At 39.3% G+C, this 24,406-nt stretch overlaps 2 protein-coding genes, 1 long non-coding RNA gene and 2 other non-coding genes across 5 annotated transcripts; 3 read left to right on the top strand and 2 right to left on the bottom strand.

The window, feature by feature from the left end:
* Positions 1 to 2,461: 2,461 nt before the first annotated feature.
* Positions 2,462 to 6,945, bottom strand: rab13 (RAB13, member RAS oncogene family). The gene is made up of 8 exons (XM_026317397.1): positions 6,393 to 6,945; positions 5,619 to 5,679; positions 5,171 to 5,231; positions 4,975 to 5,052; positions 4,551 to 4,640; positions 4,152 to 4,217; positions 3,939 to 3,989; positions 2,462 to 3,811 (listed from the first exon to the last, which is right to left on the bottom strand). Exons 1-8 carry the CDS (start codon positions 6,514 to 6,516, stop codon positions 3,740 to 3,742), a joined length of 603 nt encoding a protein of 200 aa, XP_026173182.1. The 5' UTR covers positions 6,517 to 6,945; the 3' UTR covers positions 2,462 to 3,739.
* Positions 6,946 to 8,409: 1,464 nt separating this feature from the next.
* Positions 8,410 to 12,737, top strand: rps27.2 (ribosomal protein S27, isoform 2). Its single transcript, XM_026317727.2, has 4 exons — positions 8,410 to 8,478; positions 9,138 to 9,246; positions 9,778 to 9,888; positions 11,600 to 12,737. Exons 1-4 carry the CDS (start codon positions 8,473 to 8,475, stop codon positions 11,626 to 11,628), a joined length of 255 nt encoding a protein of 84 aa, XP_026173512.1. The 5' UTR covers positions 8,410 to 8,472; the 3' UTR covers positions 11,629 to 12,737.
* On the top strand, positions 9,538 to 9,669 carry LOC113136846 (small nucleolar RNA SNORA13). The gene has a single exon (XR_003296298.1). It is a non-coding gene; the product is annotated as a small nucleolar RNA SNORA13 (small nucleolar RNA).
* On the top strand, positions 10,672 to 10,803 carry LOC113136847 (small nucleolar RNA SNORA13). The gene has a single exon (XR_003296299.1). It is a non-coding gene; the product is annotated as a small nucleolar RNA SNORA13 (small nucleolar RNA).
* Positions 12,738 to 18,165: 5,428 nt separating the features above from the next.
* Positions 18,166 to 22,512, bottom strand: LOC113136663 (uncharacterized). The gene is made up of 3 exons (XR_003296280.1): positions 22,448 to 22,512; positions 19,334 to 20,787; positions 18,166 to 18,225 (listed from the first exon to the last, which is right to left on the bottom strand). It is a non-coding gene; the product is annotated as an uncharacterized LOC113136663 (long non-coding RNA).
* Between the last annotated feature and the right edge of the window lie 1,894 nt (positions 22,513 to 24,406).

The following is a 24,406-nucleotide window of genomic DNA, read 5'->3' as shown; positions in this document are numbered from 1 at the left end:
CACAATTATGCACCAAGCTCTCTGCGGGCAGGTGCCATAGGTGCAGCGCAATGCCCCATGGTGCACAATACAGTCCAGTCAGTGAGTCCAAGAACTTTGTCAGCAGAAAGTTCAGAAATGAGCAACCACTACACACTGGTGGTCACTGTACTCGCCTCATTTGATGTTTCCACCATGATACTGCAATTACTTGAGTCAGTACACAGTGTTTTGTCATACCATGCGCTTCACAGGCCACTGTAGCCCACAGAGTACAGTCTATACCATTCTCCTGCTCGATCATTCTCTGATCATCACACAAATGGGGCTAGTTTGTTGCATTCTTCACATTATGGGTATACTTATTTGCCTTTTCCCACTCCCTCCTCGCCATCCTCTGCCTGCCCCCTCTCCCTCCTCTATCCAGTGGCATTGCGGTAACTGGAGACCCGAGAAGGCCGCAATTTCTTGAGCATCCCAAAGAAAGCAGCTGATCTCTCGATGATTCTGCCCCGGCAGCGTTGGCATGAGCCTGTCAGCCCGTGTGTCCACTCAGGAGGAGCGAAATCCGAGCATGTGCGCTGTCCTCTCTCACCTTTTGTTAGGTCCTCATCCTGTCACGGAAAAGAAAATAAATTGTGGTGATCAGAGCTCCAGGACCACATCGGTTCGTTCGGGTAACGAGACTAATTACCTCGACATGAAGAAGAAAGGAGTATCTTCCCTGGGCCTGTATGAATCTTTCCTCCTAGGTTTAGATCTTTGACAACTCCATGTCGGGTGGTTTTGCAGTAGTCCACACGCAACTAGCCCCCCTCCTGCTACTCCTCCTCCTCCTCCACCGCCTCTTTCCTCCCCGCAGTCACGCGGGCATCCCGTGTTTGTGTGTTTGTGTGTGTGGATGTATGCCGGACGTTTATCTCACAGCCTCCCACCACATAAGCATAACAACAGAGCCTATAACCTGCCTACATCCTAAAATCTCCCCAAGGTTATTTAGATTTCTTCCTTTTAATTTCTCCCTCACCTCTGCCGCCCTCACGCCCCTGCTCTGCTCTCCAGCAGAGCTCTGCCACTTGCAAAGAAATGCGCTGGCTTTGCAAACCCAAACCTGCGTGATGACAAGGCACGCAGAACGTACAGGCAACTTGAAGATGCGGCAGAACGCGCGCACACGGTGCTGATGCTGGGAAGGAGGGGCTGTTGCTTAGCGACGGACTCCAGATCATCCTGCTGTTGCGGCCAGGAGAGGGAAACGGTATAAATGGTTATTAAATATTTTATATTTCGGTTATGAACCAATAACAATCCCACCCGTGGGTCCCAATTAGAGGAAAATCCACTTCCACCACGTCAGTGTTTTTAGCTATCTCTTTGTGAAGACCCCTCCAAAAGACCCTTTGACCACTAACCTGGAAAAAGGGTGATGAACTGTAGTACAAACCCTTACCAATAGTTCATTATCATATATGAGTGAGTATCCGTTGTCGCTTCATTAATACACACTGATTATCCCATCACCTGTGACTCAACTCAAAAGTTGTTGTTTATATATGGCTCTGTTTACTAGGTACATAGTTAAAATGAATGCAACAGTCCAACACTAAATCTTTATTCATGAAGGTGATAATGTTCAGTTTTTGTTGAAACTGTTTAGAGAGGTGTTGATTCATTTGGGCTGTTTGTGCTTTTGTTGAACTCCACTCCATTATTCAGAGATGCTCACCTCATTGATATAAACTGGATGGATAAAAATCATAGACGCACAGTATAATACCTGCAACCTCATCATAGACACACAGTATAATACCTGCAACCTCATCATAGACGCACAGTATAATGTAGCAGTATAACCTGCAAAAAAAAAAAAAGTAACTGCAACAGGAGTAAAAGGCAACACATAAAGGTATACAATAAACCATAAAACAGATAAACTCAAAAGAAATAAAATCAGATAAATAATGCCAACAACTTAGATTGTGTCAAAGGTGGGTTTTAAGAAGAGATTTAAAAACAGGTAATGGGGCCTGTCTAATGTGTAAGGGCAGCTCATTCCACAGATTGGGTGCTGCCACCACAAAAGCTCGGTCCCCTCTGAGCTTACGTTTAGTTTTCGGTTCACTCGGGAGCAGCTGGTCAGCCAACCTGAGCATCCGGGTTGGAGTGCAGAATCAATACTGCTCTACAACAGTTTCAACAAAAACTGAACATTGTCACCTATGAAAAGAGGATTTATTGTAGCTTAGTTGTACTAGACTGATTTAGTCTGGTGTAGCTAATAATCTGCCAACTGGGCAAAATGATTTATTAAAATAAAGCTATTAATTTCAGATTATTAAATCTTGCTGCAAAGGTGTCAAAGATCGTTTCTGACTTGTACAGTCCACACAATTCAGTCCAGATTCTTAGATTATGTGACTGTGGCATCGTAAAGTTTCAAATAATAACACATGCATTATGTTTTGCATTCTTTATTTAGCAAGCAGCAGGTCTGTGAACTACATATGAAATTTTGTGGCAGGTGTAAAAAAAAAAAACAGAATGTGACAGACACTTTGAAAAACTAGATACAGACAATACAGTATATCTGTGCAGGAAAACCCCCGTCAGGATTACAGCACCTGTAATCACAGTAACTCTGAATGTTCTGAAAGTTGTCTGAAGAGGAAAACTGATGTGTGGTAGTGTTTAGTGAGATATTAGCAGGCACTTCAGATACAAGGCTATTCAATAAGAGGGGCATGGGAGCACTATAACTTCCCAGACACTCACATCCTGTTCCACTTACTTAATTAATCAGTCTTTCATCTCTCTTATCATCCTTTCTTGTTGCACTTATCTGTTTCTATCTTCCACATCCTCAGTCCATTCATCTATTAAAACCAAGCTTGTTTACTACTAGTGTTTGTTTCAGCTTGAACAAACGACCAACATGGACTTGTTAACTACATCAATGTGAACAGCAGGACTGAGGGTGTTCGATGTCCTGAAACATCTGATCAAATTAGTACAACATAATGAAATGTAAAAACTTAAATGTGCCAAAATTGAAACCTTAATGTTCAGTTTCTGATACCTTCAAAATATATTTGTTTGCAAAAAACAATGAGATTGTTTCTCATTATTTTTGGCAAATGTGCCTTCTCATATGGCACCACAGGAATGGGATATAAACTTGTCAGTGCTGTTGATATAATATTATAGTCATTGCATTGGAAATAGTGCACTTACAACAGTGAAAAGCATTGCTAACCAAAAACCAACACCAGTATTTAACCCATATAACAATCTATGAGTTTCCTGACATCCCTCTAAAAGATTTTCAAACTACAGAAATCAGACATTCAAACCTGTTAGGGTTCACAATGTGGTGATAAGCCAGAGTAAGGATGGGGAAATAGATGTACAGCTGTATTAAACATGACAGACACTGGTTTTTGTAACTCTATCAGCTCAGCACTTTTTAGGATCAGCCAGAAACTTTTTATGATGTTAACGCTATCTCAGCAGATGTTGAAAATGGGTTCAACATGAAATACAGGCACCATCCCAGAAGATAATACAGAAGCACAAACATTTGTCAAAAGAGTACAGATTGTCTATGTTTAAAAATGTTTAGCACCTGTATGCACTTGTATTTGACAGTGGAACCCACCAGATGGAGACAGAAATCCTACCATGATGCATTTCTTCCCAGTAACAGTGATGTGTTCTTAAACTTGAATGCTATTGCAACTTGGCTCTGGTCAGTGTCATATATCTAGAGAAGAACACACTTAGAGGATTTTTTCTCTGTACTGCTGGTGATTTTCACTTCTCGACCCGTGGGGCCCTGTCAAACACAGGCAAAGAAAACAAATTACAGAAATATAACGTAAGAGTCTTATACAGTGTTTTATACAGAGGAACAAGTGTTTCAGTTTAGTGTTATTAGGTATAGCAAGTCTGATCTGACTTACTGGTTTCTTGGTGGATTTCTCTAATATGTCGCTTGCCAAAGCCAGAAAAGACTAAAGGATCCAAAGATACAAAGGGAGAGAAAATGACAGTTAAGGCGTGTAACATATTTAACATATTAAAACATGACCAGCATGATTAAAAATAAGCTCAGGAGATGAAGTTTAATGAAGTATGAAGACATTGTTTTGTTAGGGTTTTTTTCTTTGGCTCACCTCCTCAACGTTAATGCTGGACTTTGCGCTGGTCTCAAAGAATCTGATGCCATGCTCTTTAGCCAGCTGTCAACAACAGACACAGAAGTGGTGATAGTAGGTCAGGATATGGGTAATAATAACTTCCTGCTTCTTATCTCAAGTAAATTCAAAGATCAAGAATATGTAAGCCACATGCAATTCCTTCCACAAATAATCACTCCCTCTTCTTTCTCATAATAAAACCTCTGACTTTTTTTTTATTGTACAACACATCATCCATCTTCAATCCATTCACACACTATTCCTTGTACAATCTATGCTACTTTAAAGCTGCTGTTGCTTCAAACAGACATATTTCCAGCATCAGAACAAAACAATACATAGGCTGTAGTGAATATTCTGTTAAGGTCAGCTCACCTTTTCTCCTGTCTCCTTGGAAACTTTCCGCTTTGCCTCAATGTCGCACTTATTACCTATTAACATCTGACTGACCCCCGCTGATGCATTCTGGGAATGAAGGAATGCAACTAATTGATTAGGGCGAGTTAAGTTCAGATGTACTGAGAAAAGGGTGTTTGCTTTGACACAGATAATGCGATTAAAGTGAATGAAGAGCAGAACTCTTCACTGTACAACCAGTTCAGACTTGTAGTTTTCACCTCTCTTCATGAACATACTTCTGATTTCTGTGAACTGACTTTAAAATCACTGGTTACGTGACAGCTCTGTTGTTGCATTGACTAATGGCCCATACACATGACTAATATAGATTCATTTGACTAAGCAGTATTTTAAGTCTTTCCTGGTTGTCTCTTCAATGGCTGTGTGGAAAGAGTCTCACCTCTTTGATGCTCTTCATCCAGTTCTGAATGTTTTCGAAGGACTTTTCATCCGTGATGTCATACACCAGGATGATGCCCTGAAAGAACAGAGAAGAGACAGCCATGGGGAGAGAAAGAATTCAGGGAGTCAGTCAAAGGTACAGGGCGAACACAAAGAGCCAGTGATGCCTTGCTCTGTAGGCGTCCTGTGCTTACCATGGCTCCTCTGTAGTAGGCTGTCGTAATGGTCTTGAACCTTTCCTGCCCTGCTGTGTCCCTACATAAAGCACACACACATTCAAAGTCAATAAATGTGCACCAATGCATGAATATCTCACAAGGGTGTTGAAATAGAACTGTAGGGAAAATAAAGTTGCAACTGGAGATGTAGCAGAACCCGGGCCGATGCATTTAACATGCACTTTTACATGGACTCTATGTTGTTGCAACAGCACTCTTACATAATGTGGCGCTATGTGGCTGCCATGTGTGATGGATACTCGGACAATAAACCCTGTCATAAAGTTCTGATTTGGGAAACAAGAGGGAAGTTACTCCCTATAAGACAGAGGGAGACAGAGGAACACAATGTATCAACATCATCTGTGTCATCAAATCACAAAACAAGGCAAAGACTGATAAGCAAGCAACTGTCACCTCTTACCAGACTTGTAATTTCACCTTCTTTCCATCCACTTCTATGGTTTTTACTTTAAAGTCGATGCCTGTGAGACAACACGGTGACAGAAAAGACAGGAGAGGAGGAGGAGGACAGAGAATGAGTTAAATACCTCAGATATGAACTAAAAACACACCCGCCCAAGCACACACACACACACACACACGTTGCAGACTATATAGGTCATCCTCACATGGGTGGGGACTGATTCGTGGTCATTTCCATTGTGATTTTGACCCCTCAGTACAGGACAGGCATAACGGAAAGACGTACAGCACAACAGCACCCTGATTTTCCCGCAGGATGGACAAGCTGACAGATAGATAGTGAAAGGCGGGGGGAGGGGTGGGTTGCCCTGTGCAAAAAAGTGTGCATGCCAGAAAGCCAACCATTCTTCTGGGAATGCAGAGATGGTAAAAGAGATAGGAATGAGGGTGGGTGGACTTTCTGAGGGCCAAGTGAGAGGAATGAGATCTGAAGGAGAGATGGGGGAGAGGGTCAGGGCAGGGAACTGTACACACATTCAACAAGGAGGGGAAGAAAAAAACAAAAATGTTAAAAGACAGAGTGAAAAAAGACAACGAAACGGGAGAGCGCAGACTAGTTGAGACATGAATGCAGTATGACAAACCAGTTTATACAGTGTCAGGCACAAAAAAGAGGAAAAGAATTTTCAGCATTCAGGAAACATTTATCTTACTCATATCCCAAGTTTCAGAGAGGCCACTGTCTTATTATAGGATTGCAGTGACAACGTACCAATGGTTGAAATGTATGTGGAGTTGAAATTGTCCTCAGCAAAACGAATGATCAGACACGTTTTGCCCACTCCGCTGTCCCCGATGAGTAAGAGTTTGAACAGGAAATCATATTTTTTCGCCATGGTTGGAGCTGTTCTTCAGAGTTAGAGGAGAACTCAAAGAGCGAAAGTTTTGGGTTGTTCCTCCACAGGAAAATCCTTTGCATCAACTTCAGGCTGTAAATGTCGGTTTCTTTTCCTTTGATTAAACTGAAGCAGATTTAACAAAATCAGTTTCACCAAGTAACGAGTGTATCCTCTTGTCCTTATTTTTTTTTCCTCCCCGACTTGTCACCGGTAAATTCCGATCCCCCTCAGCGCCTCCGTGCTGCGTTTGAAACGCGCTGGATAAAGAAAAAATTGCACTCACATCCAAAGTTCCTGCAGATCAACTCTCATCCCCAGATCTGTTCAGGATTCATCTCACTGTCCTTCAAAATTCGTTATCGACACCAAAGCCCCGTTTACAAACATACCCAAGTGGCTACGTGTTTTTTTCTGTCCCCCCCCCCTCCTCAAAAAAAAAAAACTTGCTGTCGGCCGCTGACAGGCTACGTAGTGTGGGAGTGCTTCATGGGAGTGATGACTCAGACCTGCAGACACCCGACATGAACACTAGATGACACAGTTTGATCAGGAAACACTGATGTTAGCTGCACCTCAGGGGCAGCGCTTTGTCACCATATCAAGTTGTTTTTTTAGACTGCTCTCTTTTTTTTTTACTTTTACAAGCTTTAACTACTTTCACTCTAAACATCTTACATTCAAAGATTATAGCCTTTATTCTGCCGCACAACAAATCACAACAGAGCATTTTAATCCCGTGCAAAAAAAAAGCTGCACTGTTAAAACAAGTCACCTAATGACATTAAAATATCCACAATATTCTGAACAAGATGCATGAAAAATAAGATGCACTATATTTACAATAAAACATACAGATACATTTATAGGCTATATACATATACAAAATAGGGTCTTCACACGTGCAACATTTCTGTTTCTAACTTCACTAATTCATGTTAGTAAAAGATTTGTTAGTCATTACATGAAACAAAACAACGACAGAACAAAAACATCCATCCATCCATCCATCATCTATATGTCTTTGTTCCTATTTAGGGTCACAGGGAGCCTCTCCTAGCTCTTTGGGTGAAAGGCAGGGGTACACCCTGGACAGGTCACAAGTCCACTGCAGGGCCACACAGAGACAGACAACCACACACACTCACACTCACTCCTATGGGCAATTTAAAGTAACCAATCAACTTAATGTCCATGTTTTTGGAATGTGGGAGGAAGCTGGAGTACCTGGAGAAATCCCATGCAAGCAAGGGGGGAAATACAAGCTTAAGACAAAGCACAATAAATAAATAAATACAGTTATTGCATGTAAATAAATTATTTTTGTAATGTATGAATATACATCCTCTTACCATTTTGTCCTTTTTCTTCTATGTTCTTCTTAGAACAAAGATTAAAAGTAAAGCCTTATATTGCCATAGCTTTATATCTATTTACTTTATATTGTGACTTCAAACCTCCGCAGAGACATCATGCATGTGTCTGAATATGAATTTGAATATCTGACTTTTAGTTATCCATTTTATTTCAGTGTCTCACGTTTGCATCCTAACTCTTATTTTATTTGGAATTTAAAATGTCCTCAAAGAAATCTTAGGAGTTAAAATAATTTAAATAACTCTTGTTTATTGTTGGACAAATGAATAAATACTAATATTAATTCTAACTTAAATATTACATGATCGTCTGTATTTTGGCTGAAATGATTAGGCCTACTGGTAATTACCATATTTTCATAAGACAATATGTATTTAAAGTCCACTGAAAATGAGTATAAATGTTATCTAACGGATAATTTCAAAGTAAACAATAGTATTACCCCAAGAAAACAAGAAAGCAGGAGCTAAAAATAAATATTTACAAAGTTTTTCTTCGTCGGGTTTTTCCCAGTCGGACAACCTTTTCCGGTGCACCAGTACAGGGTTTTTTTTCCGGTCAGCGATCGAACGTGCAGACATGCCAGTAAGTGTCGTGTTTTTTTTAAAAAATTTTGTATCCTTAAAAGTAGTTTGATATCGATAGTTTGATGCCGAATAGATTTGTCTTGCTGTTTCTGTTGGAGTGAGCGTTTTGCTGTTGCTGTAATGTCAAAGTAAAGACGTGAAAACTGATGTAATATGGCGAACACGTGTGCGACACAGCAAACCACGCTACTCCTTGCTCGTACAGACTGCACGGCACAGTTTAAAACCAGATTTACTGCGTTTATATCAGTACTAGCATTACAGTCGGTTGTTGGTTTTGTTGTGGATTAACAACTAAACAGCGGGTTTGTATGATCGTTTTGTTTTTGGTCACCGGTTACGTGTTGTTGGATTTGCAGTTTAAGTGTCAACTTTTTAAAATATCTGAGTCTATAATTTACATCACATCATAGTGATCTTTCTAAAAGGATGTCCACTCATTTATTCTCTTAACTTTTTAAGTTTTTGTTAAGTTTCATTTTCAATGTCATTTTAAGGCCGTACTTATGTCTTATTTCATGTTATAATGCTGGTAGCATTAACACTGACCAGAAATTAAATGTGCAGTTATTACAGTAATTTCATTTTGATTGGATCATTTTAAATGAACGTAAGTTAGATTGGTATTCAGCCAAATTATCTGTGATTTCCTTTCAGCTTGCAAAGGATCTGTTGCATCCAAGCTCAGAGGAGGAAAAGAGGAGACACAAGAAAAAACGTCTTGTCCAGTGTCCTAATTCATATTTTATGGATGTCAAATGTCCAGGTTTGTTTATGTTGTGTATGTTTTTTGACAAGTCCTCAGATGGAGATAACACTGATAATTTATAGTAATGAAGAAAACAACAAAAGTGTAAATGAAAGTACATTAACCCAAGTACTCCACCCTCATCTGAGATGGTATCTTCCAGCTTCTGATTAGCTGAACACACCTTTTCCAAGTAATCAGCGGTGCTTAGGGCAGAGGTAGTTGGGGAAACAAGGAGTGTAGTGGCCCTGGAGGAATATGGGTTGGCCATCACTAGCCTAGAGTATGTTTAAATTGTCTTAAACAATTTGCCTTTATGTGTTGCCCTTTCATTGCTTCCTTAATGATTGGGGTGTCAAATAAGGCATAAAGTGACATTTGTAGCTGTTGCTGAAATGAGTGTTATGTGACTCTTTCACACAAACAGCTGCAAGGACACACCGATGATAAGAGTATGTTGTGATGTTTGGTTAAGTAATGGCTGCAGCTATCTGTGTAGCTCTTTCATGATGTTTTATCAAACGATTTTTCTGATTGTGTGGTTTGTAGGTTGCTACAAGATCACCACGGTTTTCAGCCATGCTCAGACCGTAGTGCTGTGCGTTGGCTGTTCCACAGTCCTCTGCCAGCCGACAGGAGGGAAAGCTCGCCTGACAGAAGGTACGTTACATCACCACATCCAACATGTACTGAAGAAAGCATACCTACCTAATCCATATATAAAAACTTTAACCCTTCTATTTCGTTGTCCAAGTGTCCCCTCATGTTCCAGTGATTGATTATTCATTAACTGAGTGTGGCATATCTCTGAAAGTGCATTTTAATACTGAATGACGCAAGGTAACGTGTACTAGAACAGTGCAGTTCTGCACTGGCCCAAAACTGAGACCTGAACATAGCTCGTATCTGTGTCTTTAAGGTCTGATCGGCCTGAACCTACTGGGTGTCAAACCTTAGTCCTGAATTGGACCCCAAGTTATATTTTTGTGTTATTTTATTCATTACTGACTGTTAGCTGCATAATGTGGGTACTTGTACCACAACTGAATTACCAATTAGGCAACTGGCAGGAGATTCCAGACCCCAGGTGCTGTTACAGAAAAACAATAATCCAGGTCAATGATCTGTGATGTGGTTTTTGGTCATTTAATTGAAATTTTTTGGTTAGGACTTAAATACAATATCAGCACATACATCATCTAATTTTAAAACGTATTATAGAGCAGCCTTTTATAAATGTTTTAATACCTTAAGTACTCTTTAACAGTATGTAGACCTGTGCGATTGTTAGTGGGCGCAGCAGTTTGTTTCTGTGCACCATGAAAAAGAAACTGAAAAACAAAAATTAAAAAAAAACAAAGCTGAACCAAAACCCGGTATTCTGTCTGGGTCAGGGAGCATAACTTCATTGTTCAGTATGCCTCCTCCTTGCACTTACGTATTTGCCTTTGTGTTGCCCTTTCATTGATGTCTTTATGAACAGGGTGTCAGATAAGGCATACAGTGACTCTTGTGGTTGTGACAGAAATTCATCATCATTGATCCTTTTCTACACATTCAACTACAAGCACAAATACGACACGGTTTCTCATTCCTGGACAGATTTCTTAAGCTGCTTCTTGGAACAATTAGAAAGAATAGCTAATCTGTTACTTTTGATACAGCGTATGTCAGAATTACATTACCATTCAGAGTGTACTGAAGAAATGATGATAACGTCTGCAGTATGTTAGTGAATTGGTTGATCATAAGGTCAAGGTTTGTTTTTATTGTCCTACCCACTTTGTTCTGTGCTCTGCTACTGTGGTAACCAAGGAGCTTCTCACTCTGCTCTCATTTGAGTTACTATGGGTGCAGCTTACAACCTTTGGCACTGAAACCACACTTGTTTGGAGATGACTCAGTGCTTGAAAAGGCTGATGGCAACACAAATTTTATTTTTATGTTATGCTCTGGACAGTTAGGTAGTTTATACACAATCCCTGCTATATTGACTTTACTGTTAATCCCCACTAAAGATTGTTTGCAGTGCACCATGTCATTATATATTAACATAGACATTGTTTATTAGAGATATCTAACTAAAATCGATGCAGCCTCATGCAGCAGCCCTGCTACCAGTCCTGCTCTTGTGAAGGTTATTATATTCAGTTGTGAAACTTGTATTTTTTTTGAGCATAGAACTGAGCATAGAATAGTTTCAACAGGTTTTCTTGTGTAACTAGTAAGTCAAGGATGCTCTCACTTTTGCTGCGTCAATCATCTTGATTCAAAATCTTTTTATAATGGTAAAAACACAGATATACAGGTATAACTGTATTTGTATTTAAAATTTGATAATTAATTGCTGTCCTTGTCGGTCTCCCCTCAGGATGTTCATTCAGGAGGAAACAGCACTAGTTTGACCAAGTGTGGTTGGATGGAACGTGATGGACATGAAGTAACACTGCCATGGAGCTGATGTAGGGAATGGGGGAGTGGAGAGCTGGAATACAAATCATGTAATATTAGAAGTCTTTCAACAGAATATGCACAAAAATGTCCGGTGGCCTTGTTTAAAGTCCACCAACACCATGTATCAATTCTTACTGCTCTTTTAATAGATGTAGGGTGTTTTGGTAATTTAATTTTGCATGTTTGCAATCCAGTTCTTTTTAACTCTTTAAAGTCATTAGATGTTATGCCTCAGCTCAGAACTGCATGAAAATTGCTGGTAAAAGTCAGGGCATTTAATGGCACTTTCTTTTGTGGCAAGTCGCTTTGCATTATGCCTTTCATTGATTATGCACATACATTTTACAGGGAGGTGAGGGTGTCAGATGAGGCTTGCAGCACCAGTTCTAAGAAAGAGAGACACCCCTGTGGCTGAAATTTAAAATTACATCCATGAAACTGTCTTATATTAAAAAAAATTGTAAAAGCAGCACTCCGCATAATGAAGTATTGACTGATGGGTGACATCAATAAATATATACATTTGCCAAAGTAATGCCACAGTGAAATCGATATGTTATTTAAGGTAGGCCAATGATGTCCTCACCATCAGCTCCAAAGCCAGTGGTGTCGGCACGGGGCCTGCTCTCATTCTGAATGAGGGTTGATTCAGGGAAAGTCATCACTTACTGCTTCTGATTCCTGTTGCTTGTGAGAGTGATGAGATACTAAAATGACTTTCTGAAAATTGCTTGTGAATTCAGATGTTCTTGCAGGCTTCCTGTGAAACTGATCATGTCAGTGGATTCATGTAAAATTGCAAAGAAAAAAAAATTACTGGGATTTATCTTGGGAATAACCAGAGGAATCAGACTTTTAAGATTTGTGACCTGCAGTTTACTCACACCTTTTGTTTGGGCTTGTGGGCCATTTTCACTATGTGGTGGCGCTGAATTGTACACAGACAAATTAAATCAGGAGAGGGATTCGATGGCAACTTTCTTGTTGCTATGGTGACACTTGTGTCTTGCTTGTAAATTGGACATGGCTTTCAAATAAAATAATGGGAAATGTAATTCTGTTGTGCCTCCTGGTTACTGAATGACTAATACAGGATAAAAATGTCATTCAACATTCATTTTTCAAACCATCTTCATTTTAATAAATTTAATTTACTCTGTAATTCATACTTTTAACACTGTTTTAAGAGATTAACACAGAGCCACCAACTGGCATACATTTAAATTCTTTTTTTATTGTATTCTGTCAAAAATTATCTAATGAATCAGAAAATTAGGCAGTGATTAGAATGGCAACCAAAGGCAGAATATTTACAGTATAGGCATAATAAAAGCAGACATGCCACTGATGGCCTTATTGCAGGAAAGAACAATTTTAGCAATCACCACAATGAGATTGGAGATTTAAAAATGTTTAAAGGTGGACACAGTAATGACTTGACTGCTTGTTTTGTCTGTAAATGGAATAATTTCATGCCGAGGCTCTAGAGACACTGATTTCCTATTAAGCGACTGAATTTGCTTTTAAGCATTCATGGACATAAGTATAGTCTAAGGCTCATTAAAAAGTCTTAAAAGATTACGTAACAAACTATTAAACTGCATATGGTTGGGTGACACACCTTGAGAGATGAATCCATGTCCTTTGAGGCCACCACCTTAAGCTCAGCCTGGTGCTGAGTGCCAGACAGGAACAAGGGTTGGCCAGGAGAATGGAATGCTGACAGGTAGGGCTGTGTCTCTGGGACACCTGAGAGCAGCTGTGACTGACCCTGCAAAGAGGCAGAGAGAAAATGTTGGAGGGATGGTGGAGAGCAGCTGGAAAACTGATCCCTGCTGGGGGTGGAAAGACACTTGATATCTGTACCCACCTACTGTCAGTGAAATTTAAAGGGAGAGTGTGCTTTGTGTGAAACCATTAATATGCCAAGCAAGGATTACATGATCATAGTTGCATAATGTTTTCAGCACTAAATGTTAAATTGTGGGTAGGGGAGTGCTAAACTGCAACATCTCAGAGAGCAGCCTTACTCTAGTTTTTCACACTGATAAGATGCATAAAGCTAAAGACAAACATTAAGAGCAATCTGAGATGCACAAGAACATCATTCATATGGATGTCTTGATGAATTCTGATCCTTACACAAATGAATATGCTTAATAAAATGTGATGTGTTTGAGATTGGTGATGCATCCTCTGAGAACAGAGGTGGTCTCCACAATAACCTGGAGACACTTCCTCATAAATACACAATCACCACAGTCACAAACACTAATGCATTTATACATACATTTCTGAATTATCCTTGCTTGTGCCAATGCTTGATGTCCTTCCTCTAGTCTTTATTAGACCCGCACTGCCTTAGGATGGTTTAGGGCCAACTTGAAACACACCTTATTGATCTAAGAGACTTCTTGACCTGCTGTATGCTCCTTTGTTCTGCATAATACTGAAGCATAGCCTATCCTCCAGGCAGAAATAGCAGGAAGGACATCGATGGACGTGTAGTAAATGAGGGAGGTGCTAGTGAGACAAACTGGCATTGCTAAAAGTTCCGAACACCAAAAAATGAATGGTCGTCAAAATCGTCAGTGCCAGGTCATAACTGTGTGGGAGGCAGCGAGAAAGAATGGGACAGTGGGATCAATAGAAAAGGGCAGAAAAATCATTCAGAGACAATCCAGGTGAGTTTTTAGAATACTGATCTGAGCAGCTCTAAATCTGGCAATATGGGACGCTGTACAATCAAGAAGAATAATTGTGAAAGAGGATTGATGAGAAACACAGAAAAAGAATCGGAAGCTGTCTTTTCAAGAGCATACAGAATGACAAGACAGGGTGAGTGCAAAACTACTTCCCAAGGTTGCCACTGAAATGCACCCTAAGACAAAGGGAACAAAGACTGATTTAGCCCTCCCACAATGTGTAGTGGCAAAACCCTGAACAGAAGCACAAAACCACAATGGAGAGGCCTTGATTTCACCTGTGCATGCACACACATACAGACACAACCACAAATGATATTTTGCTTATTTGAGTTTCTCCTTTGCCAAGGACACAGCTATTACTCATCATTAATATCCAGTTCACAATTAACTGACCTGAAAAACTGCTGATGTCTGACCCCCCATGTCTCCATGGCAACGACCTCCAGTATAGCAAAGCCAGTGTCTCTACATGTCAGCACCCGCTGGGAGTCCACAGTGACAAGTCGTGTCCTGTCACACAGTGACACAGAGCGTGGCACACAGGGCAGATGGCATCTCTGGTCCACAAGACAACAACACACAGTGGTTATGACAGACTTGTTTTTTGGGTAGAATTTATATTCCGCTGCTAGAATTTATTAAACCCGCCACGCATTCAGGTAGGAACTGTGTGTCAAAAACAATACAGCAGGTGCCTATGGATGTAAAACTTTAAACTCAGTAATCTGCCTGTCATCTGCATTATCTCAAAATCTTCCCCACTCCTGACTATTCTGAACTGTCTGCTATATGTCAGGATCTTGTTTATTGTATAATGTGATGAACATTGTGTTATTACAACAGGAACATTTCTAAAATATATGTGGAAATCTGTTTAAGCTGCTCTACTATAGTCAGACTGAAAGAATAGCAAAAGAAATCTAGTTTTTTTGTTTGGCCATGTTTTGTGTATCCCATGTCTAGGTAAAAGGAGGAAAATGATGAAATATGATTGTAAGCGTGTGTCCCTCATGAGTTACATCAGGGTGACTATAAAGGTTTAGCTTGGGTCTGCTCTGCTGCATATCCTTCTCACATATCTCATCACACACAGGCAGGCAGAGATGTGGCCCTTGAGCTCCACAGTCACAAAGTTGATAAATTAGTAAAAATATGGTACAAATGCACATAAACATCTATACCATGCACACACACAGAAAGAGACAGGAATAACACACTGTGCACAGCTTCTCAGGAGTAACGGTCACTGTGATGGATGCTATCCCTGGATGGCTGTGGGCTTTAAAAGCCTGGTGACCTGGTAAAAATAATCAGTCATGTCATTTTGTCACAGCTTGAAATTAATCATTCCTGTGTCTGTGATCGTTTCCTGCATTAATTATTCTGACCATGCTCCCTAAATAGTCTGCATGCTGTGAGTGTGTCTGCCAGCACCATGTGTGAAAGAACATTTAGTCAGATAAAAGATAGTTTGAGAAGTCAACCAGAAAGAGGTGAGGTTGTCAAACTGCACCACCTTCTGGTCACACTCTTAGATGCAGCTCAACACCCATTACTACATGACACTGCTGGGTGAAGAGAGGAGAAAGCTAAGAGGCAGAGGATGTATACAGGAATAAATTATTTTCTGGCTCTTGCTCACATACATAACATAAAAAGATGTGTTTAGGTTATTTAGCAAAGCAGTGAACAGAGTAACAGAGAAAAATGAGCTGGAGACAGACAGACATGGTGACAGGCAGGAGATGTAAACACAGGCTGTTCAAGACACGGATAATGTTTGAGCACATTTCTTTGTGTTGGCTGATTGTAGGCCAGTTCCTAATAGAGGATAACGTGTTAAGACTGCTGTCAATAGTTTGCACTCCAGACAGGTTTGGAAAATATAAATATATAATCACTAGGCAGATGTCACTCAGTTATTTTGGTTGGCCAAGTTGTTACAGAAAGCTGCAAACAGATTATTTCCTCTCAGAAAAGTTTTGCAGTAGAAACACATTGGATATGGTAGTTTACAAAAGAACAAGTAGAACTGTATTTCAATGATAGATTCAAAAGAATGTATCTCATTTAATAACTGCTAAATTGTGCTAGTATATTTTTACAGGGCTGTTAATTTCACTCATTCATTCTTTTTTTATCCATCCATTTATTCTGTCCAGCCATTGTTAGAGCAAAATACGTAGAACATAGCATTGTCTCTGCTTGCATTTGGTGGAAGGTGGAGAACACACATACACTCACAACAATAACCAATTTACAGTCTCCTGTGCACCTGACCTACATTCTGCTGGAAAGTGAAACAGCACCAATGCACACAGAGACAAACACAAACATGTCAGGAGACAAAAACGCCACATAGAAATGCAGAAAAACTGAAGAGCAATTTTACTCACTTACTTATGCATTATTTCTGTTGCATAATAGCATTACTGTAGAAACAAGAGTGGCCGTCAAAGTGTGAAAGACGAGACATAGTGCAACAGCTAAATTGTACCATATGCATGTATGTATTCATCCTAAGAAAAACACATTATGTAAAATCCTGTGGAACTGCTGATAAATACAGTAGGGTAAATCACTGCAATATGAACTGTAAGCACAAGGGTAGCCCCAAACCCTGCCATCAATGGCACTTTGTTTTAGGGATTCACACTCAAACCTTTTTCATGTTATATCAAAATCAATTTGACTTGAATGTCCAATTTGCAATATAGTCAGGCCTACTACATGAGGGGATCATCCAATCAACAGATTTCTCTGAGCTGATTAAACATAAGCAGTCAGAGTGAAGGACACACTGATTGCTAATCAACAGTTTTGAAAATGCATGTATGTATTGTTTTGGTGACTCCGCTTGCTCGGCATCCTTTCTAGTCCGTGTAAGGAAACTCCCATTCTGATACAGACATACTGTTGCTATGGAAACCAGCATCACTTTTCAGGGGATGGATGGAAGAAGGTAGTGAGAGGGGCAGGTAAGAGCACACACTTCAAATGAAAATAAAATTCTAATGTAATCCTTCTGTGAATGTGTGTGTGCTTGCAGGTGTACATGTCTTAGCGTCTGTCTATGCGTGCATGTGTGTGATAAGCACAAGAGGGTATGGCACTAACAGCAGGGAGGCAAGATAGAAAAGAGCAAATTAAACTAAATGAAGAAACTTGGTGTACTTATGGGATGCTGGGACTGAGGGCAGGGTTTGAGCTGGATGGAAGAAGAGGTCAGAGGAGGAGGGACAAAGACAATAGACCACTTTCAGCCCCTCATAGGAAACTATGAGGCCATGTTTTATAACAAAAACAATCTGATGGAAGCATACACATGCACATAGTTGATTTTTATAAAACCCAGAGAATACTGATCTCAATTAAAAACTGTATAGTAGGTCTACAGTGCTAAAACTATGTCATTTGACTTGCACTACATACTAGAGTCCTACCTGGATTTTGAGTAAGATTGCTGGCTTGCTGCTCACGACTGCTGGGCTCTAACTGTCTCAACTTCCCTCCTGTTTGAGACCATGACTTGGGATATGCCTTATATACAAATAGGTGAGACTGAGAAAGTGCACCACAGACACAGAAATCTAGAAAGAAAGACGAAGAAAAATATACACAAAGAGAAAAAACTGGAAATTAAACATGAGTTTTATTGTACTTGGCATTGGCTGTGAATATGTTATATTGAATATGGAGGAGTTACAGGTAGCTGAGTTACAGTGGATGTAGCAACAGTAGAAGACCTGTCAGGAGCGGAAGCAAAGCACAACTCCCCTGTGGCATCGTTAAAAACCCCATCGTCTCTCCTTTCATCCCGATCCAACTGAACAGCCTGAAAAATAGGTCAATTAACAACCCTTGGTCTCTTACCGACTCTCACACACGCTCTCACCCGCACATATATAGACATGTATGCCTCCTGTATGTAGCCGGGGGGAAAGTGGGCAGCCAGTGTTGCCATGGAGCAAATATTGTATTGGTGTATCTGCAAATATTTTATTGTGACAAGGGTATGTCCTAGACCCACTCCTTCCACTTGCACAGGAGCCTGAACCAAGATCGACAGGATTTTCAAGCACACGCATACACTTAATACAGTTGATATCAACAAACAAAAAACAGTTTTTACACATCATTTCTTCAGAAAAAGAAGACTAAATTTATTCATGTACAACAGCCAGCTCCCCAGGGACCAGATGAGTAGCACTTTTAACTGTATCATCCCCTCCCTAGGAATGATCATCCCCATTCATTAAATTGCCTGGCTGGAAATCCGTGCACATTCCACATTACTGTATTCACTTCTGTTTGGGTGCTGGCCAACCTTCTTAGTTCTTGGCATTAAAAGTACATAAAACATTTCTGAATTACAAAATATAAAACGACTGTAGTATAGTCAGGGTGTGTTAGCCTTTAATATCCAGGAGGCTGACTGCATACTAAAGTAAGCTTGAATGGATCAGGGAGACATTTAAGAGCTATAATCTGATCTATTATAACACATATAATTTAAGTAATTATTTTATCTAGTATCACTAATGGAGTGCCAACATTACTTCCATGTATGTTATGTATTAAGAGAATCCACTAATCCAAACACATATCTAATGAGCTTAACATGAGAAAAGTTAATTGAACTGAAAAGACTGAAAGCATGTTGGAATGAACTCCTAAGCTCGTTATTGTATGCATCCAGTCATATGCAAGTGTGTACATTAAATGGGAACACAGCCTTTCTGTGTGGAGTTTACACACACACACACACACACACACACACACAGACACACACACACACTTCACTAATGCCATTAAGATGAGCTAAAGAAAAATGCTATAGGAAGTCATAGGTGTGTTAGGCAGACATCAGCTCTGGACACCGAATTCCACCCAATTCTATCCTCCTTCACCATAAAAAAGTAATTTATTGGCTGTTGTCTCACCCCTCCTTTCATGCAGTTTCTTCTTTTGAGGCATGAGGTCAACATGGCCTAGCCACACTCCAATCTGGACATTTGAGAAGGAAAAAAAACAGGTAACTATGAGGAAGTGTAAAAAATGTGAGAAGTCAAGATGTCACAGTTCAGGTATGGGGCAACAAGATGGTAAATGTAGAAACACAGGCAGAGTGAATTTATTGTACCTTACCTGAAATGAAGGCAGTTCAAAGAGGTGACAAATTCAATTGGGCCAGGACATAAAGCTGATACAAAAACTGCAGCAGGTAAGGTTATAAAAAAGAGAGCAGGCAGGAGTGGCTGTAACATCACAGCAACGATGACACTATTGTAAAAAAGATTGGGGAATGTCTGCCAAAAGGTGGGGAAAGCCTAAAGGCATTTGGCAGTGAGCTGGAAAATGACAGAATACCAAGTCCAACAATGTTGCTTTTGTTTCTATGAATATTACAAATATTTACACTATCTCTGTGCATGCATTCACATCTCATTTGGTGGTGTGTTGGGGGTTAAGTGCAACCCCTATGTGAATCACAGTCTGGCTAGCTTCTTTCTAGTACAATTATTATTTAACTCCTTTCATCATCATTACAGCAACATTACAGTCACTCTCTGACCAGCTCACAATGATGTTTCCACACATTTACATGTTGAAACAGCCACACACATTCTAAATTCAGACACTTGGGTGCCATTAATACAACCCATTTGAGTTCAATACTGCCTCTAATGTTGATATATCTGTCTCTCACACACATGTTGTTGGCTTTCTGTATATGTTGATATATTGGTTCCTCTGGTTGTCAGGGCAACACCAGAACAGAAACATCAGAATAAATGGGAGGACAGAGATCTCCACTTCCCAGTGAGCTATGACTGGTGGGGTCACAGTGAATGGTTTGACTGTCCTGAAAAGGATGGAAGAGTAAGCAGTGTTGTGTGTATTTCTGTCGTTGCGCCTTTGTTATTCATCTCTGTACCTTGTTGAAGATGCAGTATGTTTCAACAGCACAATGATTTCTTAGCAGAAGCATCATGTACAGAAAACAAATCAACTCATCTCTTTACAAAGACAAGCAAGAGCCTGGATATGTGGTTGCAATGGGAACAGTCTCTTGCCGACAGAATCTGGTAACATTTTGGATGGTTATGATGATGAGAGTTGAAAGGTATAATCACATGATCATGGACCAGCACAGGATGGTAATAATGGCAGCTGACCTCCAGCACCCACCTGTTTACCTCCTCGTCCCCTGACAAATCTGCATGCACACACATGCACATACGTACATGAGCCAACACAGGAATCTGAGGTTAGGTCTGTTTTTAGGGGTAGTGAGCAGCCGGTCTGACAAAACGCAAACAAGGCAGCAGGGCACTTTTGGTTGAGCAGAGTCAACCGGGCCTGGAGAAAACTGTGCAGTGGGTCATCTGAATCCCTGTAGGAGAATAGAAAGAGAGCAAAAATTAGTTTTGAAGAGAATTGGCCATTATTAGTGTTCAATGTCTTAATGTTCACAGGATCTCTGTGATAAAGCTACACTATTTTACTGCACTTCACTTTGGAAAATGTACAGCTGAAATGCTAAATTTTGTGTATTATAACAAATGGCTTACTTTCAAAATGTGGGCTTTGATGATTCTATTAATGCATCTTATTTACATTAATTAAAATGTGTTTTTTCTGTTCTGTTTTGGTTTAACAAAATGTTCTAAAGTCTTATTCTTCTAGATAAATTTGGCTGAAATGTGAATAAAAACATGTCCCAATTTCCATTTTCTCAAGTAATCCAAACTCTGCTACCATATGACCTCAGCTGTCACTGGGTCCTTTGCTATTCTCAGCTCAAGGAGCAATCTTGAAAAACCTAATGGGTTTCCTGAACAATGCCGAGACGCTGAGAGAGAAGAGTAGACAGAAGAATGTATAAAAAAAAAAAAAAAAAAAAAATACTAGGCTAGGGCATTACCTTATTCTTAAAATTATAGAACACAATCATAAAAATACACAGCCTGAGAGAGATGATGAAAGCCCTAAGGACAGAAGAGCCCGCCAGTAAATAACACAGATAACAAGCTCATCACATCTGGGTACGTGCTGTGGCCTGGGCAGAGCATTGCCTCAGGCTGTCTGGCTTTCACATCTCTGTTACTCTGTTTTATTTTCACCCTAGGCTAAGCACACAACAGGCTGGGATTATATGATGCCGGATTTATTAAAAAATAAAAATCAATTCCCCCTGCCAAGGAAAGATTGTGTGAATGCTGTGACTTACCTTTGTGCCTGAGTAAATTTACTTACATGTGAAAAAGATTGTTGTTGTATGATGCCGGATTTATTAAAAAATAAAAATCAATTCCCCCTGCCAAGGAAAGATTGTGTGAATGCTGTGACTTACCTTTGTGCCTGAGTAAATTTACTTACATGTGAAAAAGATTGTTGGGTGGTCACCTTTGGGACAAGTGTTAGTATGAACTCATAGGAAAGTGTCTGATTTACACTGATTCAACTATCAGCTTTTGATAGTATCAGGCAGAAGACCCGAATAAAAGGAAGGGACTTAACGTATAGCTAAACAAGTTGTTGCTAGGATCTCAAAATATGTGAATATTTCATACCACCAGGAATGTGCAGCAATTAGTGAAAACAATGTTAATATGTTCATTTTGCAAATAACAAATTTCAGTGGGCTGTTCTTTTATGGGCAAATGAACAAAACAAAAAGCAAAAAGGGGAAAACCGACTTCACCAAGTACTCTAGCCCAGTATCAACACACAATCTCCTATATTTATTTATATAAGTGACCTGAGCCAAAAAATTTCCGCAAAAAAGTAGAGCTTAGCTGCATTACTGTAGCTTACATTAGCTGTTGTTGCACTGACTTAAATATCTTTTAGTAATGAAGGCTAACCTCGCCTTTGCTAACTTAAATTGTGAAAATTAACTAACGCTAACGTTAGTCACAAAGACCTACGTTACCAGTTAAACATTAACAGTTAATGTATAACCTCAAAACTCCAACACATATCACATCTAATTACACCCTTTAAAACACAAAGAAGTCAATAAAATATTGTTTAAAAACTCACTCACTTACTTGAAAATTAGCAACAACTCCCTAAACTTTTTACAAGTCGTGCACAGATTTCTCCAAAGATCGCGAGAGGCTGCGGATGAAAATCGGCGTCATGATGTAACCTGGGAAATAGTGGATCCATGGCAACCTACTAGTGACCCATTAGAGGCCACCATGGACGTAGGATTTAAATAAGCAAAATATAAATATTTCACCAGAAATATAATTTAAGAATGAATAGCCTTCCAACAATTAATGAGATTTTTAGTAGCCTATTTGTTGTAGCCTAATTACGTATTTTTTATTCAATATAAATTTATTTTTCTGAAATTATATATAAAATTCCATTAAGGCGGTAATTTTATAGTGAAACGTAATCTTAAAAATTATAGAAATATTAGTATTACAATCGACAAAAGACGAAGTGTTTTGCATTAAAAATACACTTTTTTAGTGTAACGAAGTATCTACTAAATGATGGACAGCAGTGGCAATCCTTGCAAAAAAAAAAAGAAAAAAAGAAAAATAACAAATAATAACAATACCAACATAGAAAACATGAAGCTGTAATGTTATAGATATATACTTTATTAATTCTCTCTGATAAAATAAAATTACAAAATAATTTCAACCTCAAACGGCACTTTCCTTGTTCATAATTATTTAACGTATTGTTAATACATCATAGAATATTATAATTGTCATGACGAATGAGAAGAATACTATAGTGTAGTAATATTAGATATCAGCTATAACTGCGTTTAATCATAATGGTAGAAAAGACTAAGCAATACAAAGCTAGATTTCGTTAACAGCATACTTTACAATATTCCAAGCGTATGTAATTCAGTATTCCGGCCACAGCGTGTCGCCATAAGACAGTTATTGATATTGTCTCCAATGAAAGGTAGCCTTGTCTCTTTCCCCATTACACCATTGTAATTCCCCTCAGATAGACCTTTGTCTCTCTTTCTGCGTTTCCTTTATTTTGTGAACAGCTGTTCCTTCATGGCCATTTATCCTTTATAAGGTTTATTTGTGTTCCCTTGTGTGCATCCGTAGTCCACCTTGGTCTGTTTTAAAGCAGTGAAGAGCAGTCCATGTACAGCACTGTAACAAGTCTATGCCCAGATTTCACAGTTATTCCCTCAGAAATATTGTCAAGATATCTGCAACGCCTCCTGCTATCTTTTGTCTCCAGTGACAGCAGCGTTCCCTGCCTCTTATTGAAGTCCACTTAAGAGAGAGCACTTTGGTTGTTGAGGTGTGTATATAACAGTGTGTACGTGTGTGTGTGGATGTCTGTTCCTGGGTTTGCATGGCAGTTTAAGTGATTGAGCAAGCAAGACTGAGTGTATTTCTTTACACAGAATACATTCATGATAACAGATGTTTTGGGACTGCAAGCTTGAAAAAGGATGGCAGTAGGTAAGGTCTCCTTCCCTTCATGAAGGGTCATAGACACAACCATTCACTGTGAAAAATATTAATCACATCAACTTATAATCACATATTTAATTGTTGGCTTTCTAAAAAAGTCAATTCAGTTACTGAAGTAAGAATCAATACGCTAACATTTTTTCACATAATGAAAACAATAGATACCACAGCATCTCAGTCAATTCCACCGACTTGAACCACATCTAAGGACAAGAATGAGCAGATCATTTATTATTGATAGATGAAAGTTTGATTGTTATTTTGGTTTGCCTCTCGGTAGACAGACTCCAGTTAATGTTTTAATAACATATAACAACAGAACCTCACTAAATGTTAAATGTTACGTTTTGTCTTGTAGAACCAGTATTTGATAAATGGTTGGGTCGCCATCTTCAAAATGAATCAACTACAATGAAATGTCATTTTAATAAACAAGTTGAAATCTAGTCATTCTTCCAAAAAACAGTCCAATGTTAATGCACTTGCGATAACTGCGAATTGTCCATTTTCTGAGGTTTTGATAAAAAAAAAAAAAAAATT

The sequence above is a fragment of the Mastacembelus armatus genome, chromosome 16 (assembly GCF_900324485.2).
Source record: "Mastacembelus armatus chromosome 16, fMasArm1.2, whole genome shotgun sequence".
NCBI classification, from domain to species: Eukaryota; Metazoa; Chordata; class Actinopteri; order Synbranchiformes; family Mastacembelidae; genus Mastacembelus; species Mastacembelus armatus.
Note: the sequence above shows the minus strand (reverse complement) of the source record. Positions and strands in the feature narration are given on the sequence as shown.